General features: G+C 34.5%; 1 protein-coding gene across 10 annotated transcripts; it reads left to right on the top strand.

The window, feature by feature from the left end:
* The first annotated feature begins 2195 nt into the window (after window positions 1–2195).
* Window positions 2196–10803, top strand: LOC107840132 (fatty acid amide hydrolase). Of its 10 annotated transcripts, XR_007043716.1 has the most exons (23): window positions 2196–2447; window positions 2534–2620; window positions 2954–3063; window positions 3173–3233; window positions 3505–3695; window positions 3775–3904; window positions 4041–4118; window positions 4190–4337; window positions 4611–4723; window positions 4819–4894; window positions 5970–6041; window positions 7291–7342; window positions 7639–7719; window positions 7802–7885; window positions 8059–8162; window positions 8243–8305; window positions 8461–8553; window positions 9145–9213; window positions 9388–9475; window positions 9603–9667; window positions 9822–9883; window positions 10359–10454; window positions 10575–10803. XR_007043716.1 is itself a non-coding variant. In XM_047394972.1 (22 exons), exons 3-22 carry the CDS (start codon window positions 3028–3030, stop codon window positions 10635–10637), a joined length of 1737 nt encoding a protein of 578 aa, XP_047250928.1. In that variant the 5' UTR covers window positions 2196–2447; window positions 2534–2620; window positions 2983–3027; the 3' UTR covers window positions 10638–10803. The 10 variants fall into 10 exon arrangements, 7 of the variants coding, with proteins under 7 accessions (XP_047250928.1, XP_047250924.1, XP_047250925.1 ...); XM_047394972.1 differs by lacking the exon at window positions 9388–9475 and having other exon boundaries at window positions 2983–3063; XM_047394968.1 differs by lacking the exon at window positions 9388–9475.
* Window positions 10804–13648: the final 2845 nt, after the last annotated feature.

Genomic DNA, 13648 nt, shown 5'->3' with positions numbered 1-13648 from the left:
AATTTACAAATCAAAATTTAGCAGGAAAACGGGATGAACAGAAAGCTTTTGACAAAATAAAAGAAGTTCTCCATTCTAGCGCCTAAAATTTGATCTGCACTGCAAATTTAGTGGCATCCGAAAAGATATTTAAACAGAGATGTGCATTGCTTGATCATTTGTTAATTGTTTTCGAAGTCTAAGTGGTAATCTGTACTTCTGGGTAACTGTTGCATAAATAAACAGAAAAATCTTGTCAATGACACAGGATTCTCATCACCATTGCCTGCTTGTATCTGATGAGAATGAAAAATTATTTTGGATCCATAAGTTAGGTTGCTACTCATAAATTTGCTCAAGAAATACCAAAATCTCCTTTATGTAAGAAAGTGACTATTAGTCTTCCTATTTTTTCTTTTAATGATTAACTTTGGGCTTAATATGATGTGTTAAATCATCTAGTAGGTTTTATTTCTTTTCAAAAGAATGTAGGTAGGATGAAAATAAGAAAAAGAAAAGCCTGTAGCTTTTATGCTCTTCGATTTTTGGCTGCTCTTTTGTTCTCTCTTATCTTGTTTATCCTATTGTATCTTTTTACTAATGAAAGCATGCATTCAAATAATTCTTGGTATGTTATTCAGCTATCAATTTGGGTACAAGGTGAATTCTCATCTGATATAGACTACATGCAAAGTTTCTAATTACAATAAATTATTAGATATAATGTCTCTAATAATTTCAGGCGAAGGGTAATGCATTTCCACATGGAGATTTTCAAGAAGGTGGATATCATTGTGACACCTACTACTGCGTATGTAACCACTAACCACATTCCTATTTTTGGGCTTAGTGGGATAAATTTTGTTATCACTTTCTTGGTAAAAGCACTTCATCATTCATTTGAACGACCATCTTGTAAAAATGATTACCCTTCCAACAATGAGTCACTGGCCATTTTCTTGAAAAAGAAGACACCATATTGCCCTCAGCCCACTTATATTGTACATAAATCTTTCTTTGGAGCAGTCGTAGTTAGGGATGTCAAAATTAACCCATAAGTATGACCCCTTAACGTAATGACTTGTCTATTTATTAACTTGATGTAGTTTGAGCTACTCAATTTTAGTCCCTCTCAAATTTGGCTAATATGTAGCTCAGATTGGCCGAGAATAAATTTATAAAAACATTTTAAAAAAAGTTTTTTTCTTCAATATGTTGCATAAAGCCATAATATGAAGAAAAACATTTATTAAGTAATTAAATAAATTATAAGAAAACAATAAATGAATAAAATTTGGTTAGAGTTGGGTCAGGGGCAAGCTAATGACCCAATGTTCAGCTTATTTTGATTCAACTCATTTTCGTTCAAGTAAACTTAATCCATACATTTATTAACTCAACTTATTTTGATCGTCCAAATTAAATTCAACCTGCTTATTCGACACCCCTGATGATAGTCCTATGTTACTTTCCTCAGGAAACTTGTGCTGGTCCCAAGAAGAAGCCGGTGCAGTTCTATGATATTTTTTTGAAAGGGAACCCAATGTAACTGTAGCAAGTGTTCATCTTCTGTAATCTCTCTAAACTGAGATTACGGTTTGATCCTCCTCCAATAAAAAACTGTCAAAGTTTGTATCTTTAATGGTTAAAACAGTCGTCCCTGTAGTCAATCTGTACTGGTATGGATCACTATCAGCAGTCTATCTCAATAAATAGATGCTTTCTGTTGACTGTGTTAATGGCACATCTAATTAATTATTAATTATAGAAAAATTTTACTCATTTAATAGGGTAACACGTCTCCTAATTCAATCCGTCCACCTTATACCGACAAAACAAAATTATTTGGCGGACCAAACCCAGCCCCAAATGTCATTATACCTCCTCGGATAACTCGACCCCAAACCAAAACGGAGGTAGTATTTTACAATATCAAGATAAACTATTTATTTTTATCCTAGTTGATTCTTAATATTAACAAATGAAACTAGTTTAACCTTATTTTAAGATAAAATCTATAATCTATTGAAAAGAATTAAGAATAAAATAATAAAAAGAAAATTCATTTATTTCAAATAGTTGACTTTTTTTAAAAAATAAAATAAAATATATATATATATATATATTTAAATTTAATTATTTTTGTAAAGATATTATCCTCTTTCAATACTATCTGTATAGTCAAATTTATATTTATATTTATATTTTTCTTAAAGAGTGCGACGAAGTGCAATGTACAAGGAAGAGGTTGATGTGGACGTCGGAGAAATGATGGTTAAACTGCCATACGTTGAAATTCTTGGGGGAGTCTCCAAGTCGTCAATTACAAAGACTAGCGTACTATATACGCCCATGCTCTGACCCATTGGAGTAAATATTAAACGTGCGCACTCATTGATCATTAATCAGTGTGCTCGCCGGCCTCCAACCGTCGTCCATACTTGCTAAAACCATTTACTTCAAGCTAGGTGTGATATGTCAATTCCATTCATATTTTAACTTCTCATTTTTCAACATCTTATGGTGATTTTTTTTATTTCTTTTTTAATAAAAGATTGAGAAATGGGGAACAAGAGAGTGATGATACCGGCAAGTGAAGTTGACTTGACGGCTGTGAACTACATACCCGAGAATATTCAAGGTTCATATTATCTCCATCTAATATACTTATATACACCACTTACTCTCTCTCAATTTACCTGATATTTTTCACTAAGAGTCAAATAGTTAGTTTTATCATGAAATCTTCAATTTGTTTCTTTTTAAAAAAAAAAAATTAAATTTTTTTTATATATTTGAAACTACTTAAAAAGTACTAAGTCGCAGTATTGACAATTCAAAATATTTGAAAGAGTTACGATCAAAGATAAACTTGTTTGAATCTCGAAATCCAAAAGGTGCCATGTAAATTGGGACAAAAGGGGTACTAATTTGTATTGTTTCAAGAAAATTATGTAATTTTTTCTTTTTGCAGCTCCACATTTGACTGGTTTCTGGTTTAAGTTCTTTGTGAAGCTGGCTGAAGCACCGGGTATTGGATCTTTGATTATGAATCACCTCAAGAAAGAAAACAAAATTGATGAGGTTTGATTTTAGTATTGTATTTGTATGCAATTCACATCCTGTTGTACACTTGTGAGTATGCATGAAATGGTTAAACAAAGACTGAAGATAATATACTCTTGATTGGCAGATGTTGAAGTACACCGTCATACCGGAGGTTCCTATGTTTAAACCTGAATATCCTCCTCAAGGTTCATTTTTGCACTAACATATCAACTCCCTTGCTCTCTCTGAATTTGGATATTTCCGTTAGAAATAAAATAGGCATCACAGGGATGCAGAAGATGTATGTGTGTGACTGTGTGCATGTGCGCACACACATAAATTGAAATGTGGAACCAGGCATCAAATGGCGATTGTAACCTTCATATAAAAAAAACTAGATGCCGATAATGACCTTGCCTTGTTACAAAGTGCTGTATACTTGGTACTAATTCAGATTGAATTTCCTGACTGTTGTAGAGCCAGAACCTGCTGTAGTCAGCCTGGAAGAAGACGCAAAGCCTGAAGAACGGGTTAACCTAGCCTTAAAGTATCTTCCAGAATATGATCCAGCTAGCAATTGGAGTGGTGATTCAACTGCATCATTCCGCTATTGGAAAATTCGTGATTATGCATATGCATACAGATCTAAGTTTACAACTCCATCTATGGCAAGACACTTCTATGGTTGCTTGGTTTTTGTTTCTGTCATCTAATCCCTAGGATGAGAAGTGATTACCTGTGTTACAGGTTGCGGAGCGCTTCATCTCAGCCATTGAGGAATTCAACAATAAGAATCCCACAGCCCCACTGTTAATTTCTTTTGACCCTGACGAAGTAAGAAAGCAAGCTGCTGCTTCTACACAAAGATTTCAACAAGGTATTTCTAATGTATACATGTTTCCCATGCTCTATACATAGCTAAACTGTAACTGTAAATAAAACTCCAAAATTTATAGTTTTTGCAAACTGTGTTCAATCAGAATAATATTTTTCTGACTGTGGGGAATATGCAGGAAATCCACTGTCAATCTTGGATGGGATTTTCATGGCAATTAAAGACGACATAGATTGCTATCCTCACCCTTCAAAGGGTATATATTTTAGTTTTCATCTTCTCACCGAGCCCAATTGCTATATTTAGTTGTTTACTTGGTGCAAACAGGAGCAACTACGTGGATGCATGAGGTTCGTGAGGTAAAGAAGGATGCTGTTTCTGTGTCAAGATTACGAAGCTGTGGTGCAATTTTGGTTGGAAAGGCAAACATGCATGAGTTGGGCTTGGGCACTACCGGAAATAATGCAAACTATGGGTATGTGTTACATATTTGTTTTTGTGGAAAGGCTTTGTGTACATGAAACGTCTAGCTGCACTTAACCCTTTCTAAAACGGTCCTCAAACATTTCCTTTTTGTTTTAAGTGTAACACTAGCATTTAAAGATTTCCTTCACAGTGACCTCTAACCATTGCTTCCTAAATTGTTTATATCCTCAGGTGGAGAACTCTAGAGTTGTTTATTAGCTGTTGTGAACGTACTTCTTCCTCTCTGCCCTATAACTTTTTGAGTTAAAAATCTCTGTGACAGGACTACACGTAATCCACATGATCCAGATAGGTACACAGGAGGGTCTTCCTCAGGCCCTGCAGCTATTGTGGCTTCAGGATTGTGTTCTGCTGCTGTGGGAACGGATGGTGGAGGTTGTACACCAACACCATGTCACACTGAAAAATCCACTTAGTCAATCTTAATAGAACAGTATTTTATTGATGCTTGGTTGAATGCGTAAGGACAGGTTCAGTTCGGATTCCCTCTTCCCTTTGTGGTGTTGTGGGATTGAAGTCAACATATGGTCGAACTGACATGACCGGGTGAGCTCATCCGACAGTTGAACATGTGCCTTCTATTATGTTTCTCCCTAACAGATCTTCCAACTGTATGCCATTATTCCTGTTCCTCTTTCATCAACCATCAATATTTCTTGCATTTATTTTGTATTCTCATTTAGGAGCTTGTGGTTCAAAAATGCATGTATATACATTAATCTGGACCTATGTCAACCTTTCTTGCACAGTGATGATAGAACGTCTCAAATTTTGATTTGATTATCTCAACAGATCTTTGTATGAGTCAAGACAACATTCACTTTTTCACAATAACATCATCCCAGTTCCCGAAAGATGGTATCATGATCATAAGTTATGCTATTTTCCATCTTACTCATTAATATCACTTCAAATCTTTTTTAACTCCAGTAAGGATACTTTCTGAGAAGTTCTATTTTGAAGCAGCATACCGTAGGTGGCATTCCTATGCTAAGGATTGGATATAAACTTTAGTTATCAAGATAAAGAAATTAAAAGTTCTAGTTATTCAGAATGGAATATGAAACTTTAGTTATCAGGGTAAAGAATTGATGGGAAACTTATCAGGTTGCTTTATTAGTCAAATTATGCAAAGATAATATGGATGTATATTATGTTTATCAATAATATTGGGCTTCAGTATCAATGTTGGAGCTTGAAATTACTGTTGGTTAATTGCAAGAATTCCAAACTCAGTGAAGTTCCATAAGCTGTGACTCATTATGAGGTTTATAGGGCTTAGTCTGCAATTTAACAAAGGAAAGATGCCTCCAAAGTTATCAGAAAATAAATGAACAGCCAAACAATCTTCAGTGATAAGACGAATCCATATTGATTTTCTTAACTTGGAGAGATTAGTGGTTCTGGTAAACTGGTTATGTGATTTCCACTTATGCATTGCCTTTAGTCAATTTATTGCATCAGCCCTATTATCTCTTGTGGCTTCTTACTATTATATCATTTATGGGTGCATAGACATTCATTCTTCATGGTGTTCCAAATGGTACTTTTTTCATGTTAAGGGAAAAATAGTCTTTCAAGATGAGGCAGATTCACTATAACCTCTCTTTTGTTTATTCAGGTCATTATGTGATGATGGAACGGTGGAAATTATTGGACCAATCGCCACAACTGTTGAGGACACCATACTTGTGTAAGTTGTCATGGGTTTGAATTTCGAGAATATGCTTACTCTTAAACATTTGTTATCTGATTGTCATTTGGACTAACCAAATAAATTAAACAAATGTTTAAATTAGCTGGCCTCATTTTCCTCTCATAAATCTGTTTGCTGGTGGTAAAGGATAAACTAAAAGAATCTTATTATTGAGGAAAGGAAATGAGAAAGATAGAGCTATGCATAAAGATGTGGAATGATAATTCCTATCTTGTCAGACCACATAAAAGAACTATATGTACGTTCTGGAACGTTATAACTGCATACCTCAGTTAGATGCATCAGTATTCAGTCTTAAGCTAACAGTTAATCCTGTCCAAGGACCAGTAATCCCATCAAGTGCCTGACTGTCAATTGCTAATTAGCAGTATCAGTAATCCCACTAAGGCATGGACGTTGTGTTGTATGCCTAAATCCTGGGAGCTGCTAATCAGTGTTTAAGTACTTCTTGATTATTAGCATGGGATTGACAAGACAATCGGACAATCAGATTACACGACCAGAAGGCTGTGTCAGTTTGCCCTGGTACAAGCTGCTGGTATATGGTGATTGAACTTTTTGCTTCCAACTAGGTGTAAGTCAGTTGAATTTTTCTTACGTAACCATTTGTTGTAATAGTATTTTTCATGCCTATAAAATGGCTTTGAATGTAACACATGGATTTGGATAAGTCCGACATCCGCCTGCTAAATGATTCTAAGGGGAGATGCGTTTATCTCCATGATTAGATTATGGGCATTAGCAACAATTTCTGGGACTGTGATTTAACCAGATTTCTCAAATCATCATGAAGGGCATGAGTGTGAATGGAAAAAGTTCAGACATGGAGAAAAGAGATCTAAGGAATTCCAGTTGGATAAATTAGGAACTCTTAGTGTAAGGCGCTGTTTGGGAAGTATAAGTATAACTATGTCATTTGGATGGTTGGTTTTCCACTAAATTCAAATAAGTAGGAGGATTTTGATATTTTACTGATCTGAAGAAAATGCTAGTACAGAATAATGCTTCCTCCTAAATGGTTGATTAGCGTTGTATTTTTGTCAAGTATGCCGTGGATCTATGTCATGATAAGTCTTCCTAGACTTGTAATGTACTTTACATGTTCCGCTCAACAATTTCTTGCTTTAATAGATTTATTGGTCACACTTTTTGTTTAAATAAATTTAGCATCGAAGTTGCACCGGAGAATTGCTGTGTGATTTGTTCATATCCATCACTTCATCAGGTATGCAGCAATCTTGGGATCCTCTCCTGCTGAAAGAATCTCTTTAAGACCGGTAACCACCAAAGAATGCCTTCATCTGCATTGTTCTTAAACTCTATATTTTTCTTTACTGTTCTTTCTTCCTTTTGCTTCATTGTATTACTTTCTAAAAGTCATTTTTAATAAACAGGATAACCTTAAACATCATGTAGATGTTTAGAACATCTAAAAATCGTATTGTTAGTTTTAATCTCACCAGCAGACTCTAGACTCATTATGCATATCACATTCATCCTATTGATTTTGGACATCATTGTGGATCAGAAGATCTGTTTCTGTAATTTAATCATCTCTCACTATTTCTTTCAGTCCGTCCCTTGTATACCTAATTTCCCTTCACAAGACAGCTCACAATCTCTGGAAGCACTGCACCTTGGAAAATATACAGAGGTGACTACACTCTTGTTCACTGAAATAGTTTTTGTTATAACCATTATTTGTTTGATAATCTCATAGCAATTTCCTCTTGTAGTGGTTTAATGATGTCTTGTCAACTGATATATCTGACAACTGTGAGAATGTTCTCAGTCGACTATCAGAAAAGCATGGATGCAAAGTATGTCTATTTCTATTATTACATTCTCCTTGCTTTATCTGGGACTTTGACAGGTGTATCTGCTTGCTTTGGTTTAGAATTGTTGGAACAATTAGCGTCAATATTGTGAGTATCTATCATTCTACAAGAGTGTTAGTATGTCTAATATTTTTCTTTTTATCTCATGGTTGAAGATGGTAGAGATTGTAATACCAGAATTGCATGAGATGCGCGTTGCTCATATTGTTTCTATTGGGTCTGAATCATTATGCTCACTGAATCCAGACTGTTATGAGGGGTACACAATTTCATTGAATATTCTATTACATCATGAGCCTTCTTTCTTTTATTTTTGGATAACCGTGGTGTCTGGGCCAGCCTTCACACACCTCGACTAAATCCACGGGATACCTGCCACCTCTTACCAGCAGTAGATATCAGGTAACTCTGTCCACCAAGGCTAGGACAGATGGGAAGAATCACCTAGTATTTTCTTATATCACAAGCCTTCTTATTAGATCTCAATGTCTTATTGAGCAACTTCAAATTATTTCCTGATATCATCTCGGTTATCTGTTTTCTTCTTCTTTGACCAGGAGAGGTGCGAGATTGACATATGATACTCGGACAAACCTAGCATTTTTTCGATCATTTACTGCAGCAGACTATGTTGCTGCGCAGCGGCTTAGGTGAGGCATATTGTTTCTTAAACTACCTAAAGTAAAGCAATCTATCCTAGTCAAGAACTTATTTCAGAATCCATCTAACTGGGTATGTCAATATTTTGTTATCTAAGAGCTGATTTATTGATTTAGAAATATGGTGGCTTCTGAAATGACTTAAAACGTCAGATAGTTGTAGCTTACCTTAGGTTTACTTTTACACTTTATTAGTTGCCAAAACTTTTAAGTTGATACCTTTGGGGTCTATCAACAATGTTGTTGAAACTCTAAAGAAGTCAGATACATTTCCAAACCAAGCATATGACTTGATATGATATGGTGGAGTATTTAACATCCTGAAGGTAATGCTTCATACAGAAAGCACGATGGAATGATGAAAAGGAAAAAATGTTGACCTCATCGAACACTAGTTATCTTCTAATTTCTGTGCTGTTCACTGGTTATGTATGTATTTTTATGCTTGCTTTGTGCATATATTCTGCAATGCTAACCCTTTCACTTAACGTCGTATGCATTTCTTACAGATACAAACAGAAATGCAATCTTTCAGGAGTACAAGAAACATAATTGACATAACTCTTTTCTGGGTGGTTGCAGGCGGAGGTTAATGTATTTCCATATGGAGATTTTCAAGAAGGTGGATATCATTGTGACACCTACTACTGGGTAGGTCAAGGGAGTCACTGAAATGTGTGGAATTGACTTTCATATCCTTCACCAACGCTTACTCTATTCCAGTAAATGAACATATTTTCTCATTTTTTCATTTGCACACATTTAATCACTCATCTATTTCAAACTATTTCCCTGCTATTTTTGTTTCCTCCCTTTTTCTGGTAGGTGGGACTTCTGTGCTGGAGCTAATTTTCTAAGTAATGAAGTGGTCATATGACTGACTTGTTCACGCAGATACCTAAAACATTAAATGGCAAGTCTAGGATGTGTAGACGGGATATTGATTTGTTGATTCATGTCAAAGTTAGATTTTTGACATCCTGGGCGTGTTTGCGTAGGCAGGAATATTCCTATAACCGCATCTGATACTTCTTTTTCAGCATGACAGCACCCAGAATTCCACCAAGTGCTCTTAAAGTTGGGGAGACTGATTTGCACATTTCAGGTTGTTCCCTATGCTCACCTCTTACCAGATCCTCCTACCATCTACTATGGCATTGGTTAAAACTACACAGATGCTGTTTCTCTACTATTTCTTGGACAGTTGCGGTTTTGCAGTTTTAGGTTAGATTTGTATTCATGTATATTCTATTTTTCAGGAGATCTTATGCGGTTTATTATAACAGCAAATCTTCTGGGATTTCCTGCAGTTACTGTCCCTGTAAGTTGTAGCACCTTTCTTCTCTCAGGCTAGTTAGTTGACCAGTGATCATTCAGGGAATAGAATTCTCTTTAATCATTTCTGAGGGAAGTAAAGGCAATATTATATATCATGGATCAGCATTTGGTTCATCAGTCTATGGGGAAGGGTTTGCATGAACTTAAACTATCTGTCAAAAATATATGTGCCCTAATGTTTCAAGGGTTTTTAGATTTTTATTCCAAAATCATCGTCACAAAAGAGTAGCAATTGGCATGAAAGAGAAAAAATTATATAGAATGGTTCAAAATTGGCTTTACCGCGTATCCCAAAAAGAAAAAAAATTCTTTATCCCTCCAGAAGTATATTTTAGCCCAGATCTTCCTTCAATTGATCCGTAATGTAGGATTTGTTAGTCAGTTCAGAATGAGGTGATATTCACCTAGTACAACGGTGATGGTTATTAGTATCTCATATTGGCAAGTTACATGCTCAGGTTGGTTATGACAATCAAGGGCTTCCCATAGGTATGCAACTCATTGGCCGACCTTGGTGTGAAGCTTCCATTTTGCGCTTAGCTGCTGCAATTGAGGTAATTCTCCATTCCACCAAGATGAACGAGAGCAACTATGATTCACTCAGTGTGGAACATATAATGATCTCTATGCAGAAACGACTTCCAGTACCAATGGATAACATTGCTGTTTTTCAGGAAACTTGTGCTGAGCCCAAGAAGAAGCCACTGCAATATTATGACATCTTGAAAGGGAACTAATCACAATGTGAGTCATGAAACTTAAGAAGACGTGGATTAATTTATCAAGATTTTGGTGATTCACACTGTATTGACTGTCTTTTCTTTTCCCAAATGATCTTGAAATTGAATGTACCAAGTTTGACATACCACTTTATGAAATAATGCTGATATTTCCCCAACAAAAGTAGTGTCCATCTCCCCCTTTTGTTCTTTGGCCTTCTTCTTCAGAAAGTTTTGGTTAATTGCCTCAATACGACCGTTTGTGAAATTCGAGGAGAATCCATAAACGGGTGAATGCCATAGTTGCAGTGAAAGGTGTTAATGAAAATGTTAAACCTTGTATATCAAAACCAAAAAGTAGTGGGAAATATTCCATATTTCCATTCCTAACCCCCATATTTATTATCTGAAGGGAGAAAATAAGAACACATATTTCTAATAAATCCTGTATTAGCTGAAGTCATGTAGCAATTAGCATAGGCATACCTATTCAACAGTCTGAATTCTGAAAGAACTAGAGTCAGGAATCATGTAGAAATTAATGTATGCTGGATGACATGTATTCAGGGAAATAAATGGTTAATTATAAATGATGTGATGTTGAATGCAAGAGCATGGGCGGGAGCCCGAATAGAATTTTCAGGTTTGGTAGACCAAGTAGATTTGGTCCATAGCCTGGAATCTGCAAGAAAAAAGTTCATTTATTAATATGTATAGATAATTTACAGTAAACAAATAAAGTTACGATCCAGAACCCATAAACTTAAAATCAGGATTTGCATGGATCTGCCTCTGTGCAAGAGGATAATGAGAAAATGGTAATGCGTGCAAAGTAAGATCACAAACTGTTGCACCATGAAATGGAGCTCTGACTTAGCAAGGCTGCAAGTAGAAGAAAAAATCATTTAAAACATTGGGCTGCAGAATTGGTCAAATAACATAAACATACACCTTAACGTACCATATTTACATAAATCTCCATCCTTACTAAGTAATTACAAAAATCTCAACTAATTATGTACCTTCGTTGGATGTATCAAGAACTAATTATGTATCTCGACAGATCTAAAATCAAAAAAAATATATCGAAAGCGAATTATGTATCTTTACAAAGAAAAAAAATGTATCTTCATTGAATGTATCGGAAGCTAATAATGTATCTCGATAGATGTAAAATCGAAATTTTCAGTAATTATGTAAAATATCAGAATTTTCAATAATTAAGCTCCAAACTGTCGGGATTAATATTGTTGGCGCTTTATTGTCAAAAGTCACATATGTCAAAGAGTTGCACCAATTGGAAAAATATGACCTAATATGCTAGCAGTCCCTGACTTCCCTATTGCCTGAACATATCTCTAGACTTATCCTGCGTTTTGGTAAAGGTTAAAAGAGATGGGATTGGAGGGTAAAGTGGATGGTTGGGATGATATCTAAATCTTACCATTGGGGCTTTTTTATACCTACTTTTTCCTAATTAATATGTTATATACGTTTTAATATGTCCGGAAAAAATTATTATAATGCTTCTTTACTTGGATAGAATTTGATTTCGAATTTTTATTTTATTCTTAGTGAAATAATTTATTATAACACAAATACTTAACTTATTTTAGATCATAAATTTTAAACTTTTTTTTTTCTCATACTAGTTTAAGATACGTGTGTTGCACGTGTCATTTTTCCCTTTTATTTTTTGTTTTCTATCGTGTAAGTTTGGAACCTCTTAACTTTCATTACGCCTATTTATGGTGAATTGACAAAATAATTGATTTGAATTCTTTTGGGGCAAAACAAACAACATTTATAAGACCCTTTACACTTTTATATAATTTTATATTTATATTTATATTATAGAGAGAGAATTCTTAAATCTAGTAAGAATCTGTCTGCATGTTTTTTTTTTCTTTTGCTACATTAATAAAATAATAAAAAGATCAATTGGTTATAATTGCGGAGTACTAAATTAATGATGTCGTTGTTTTCTATTTTGCTTCAAATACCAATTTTTCTATTATAAAAGATCTCAAGTGGAATTAGAAAAAACTTTTACATAGAAGAAATACCCATAACTACACGCTAGTAATTGTACTGTGCAATTTTTTTTCCATCTTTGGAATTTTTTTATTTTTTTTTTTTGCACCGGCGATAGCAATGAGGAGAGTGCAAGAATGGACGGGAGAGAGAGAAAGGGTAGAGAGAGCTTAGGGGAGAGAGAACGAGGGGGAAAAGTACCCTACCTGTTGCCGGCGCGTCTACGCCAGCGTCGGAGACGGCCGGCCAGTCAACGTGAGCTGTACGATTCAGGCGCAATGAACGTTAGGTCGCAGAGTGAACATTAGAGAGAGAACGTTAGAGCTTCGAAAAATATGTAAGGCCAAAATCCCCCATCGAATAAGAAAATAAAAAAATAATCTATTTTAAAATTAAAAATTATAAAGAATTCACCATATTTATGATGTTAACAACTTTAAGAATATTTAAATCATTTTAACAACAAAAAAGTGTTTAACATTACTTGTTTACCAAATACATCAATAATTTTTTCTCAGTTTCACCACTTTTATCCAAACACTTATCTACTTAATTTATAAGCGCTTAGTTAAACGTTTAATCACTTAAGCAGAAAAGCTATGTTTTTAATTCTATCCAAACGGACTTTTAATCACACAAGTGGTAAGCATTAGTATTATCATTTTATCTTTACTTATTCATTATATTCAAAATACATATTCAATAATACGTTTAATTTAATAAACCAACTAATAATTTACCTTTTTTTTTTTCTATTTTATCCTTATTATTAAATATTATTGATCACTCAATACATTTTTTCAAAATAACAAATTAATTATATCCAGAGTGTGATATGATAAATTATTTATATTCTTTTTTATTTCTTAAATTGTATACCAATTCAACAAAGGACAAATATTATTAAACGAATGAAATATTATTATTTTATTTATTGAGGTGTAAATAGGAAGAACGCACAAATAATGGTGCAACTCGTTCGGTTAGATTTATGG

This window comes from Capsicum annuum, chromosome 8 (assembly GCF_002878395.1).
Source record: "Capsicum annuum cultivar UCD-10X-F1 chromosome 8, UCD10Xv1.1, whole genome shotgun sequence".
Taxonomy (NCBI): Eukaryota; Viridiplantae; Streptophyta; class Magnoliopsida; order Solanales; family Solanaceae; genus Capsicum; species Capsicum annuum.
Note: the sequence above shows the minus strand (reverse complement) of the source record. Positions and strands in the feature narration are given on the sequence as shown.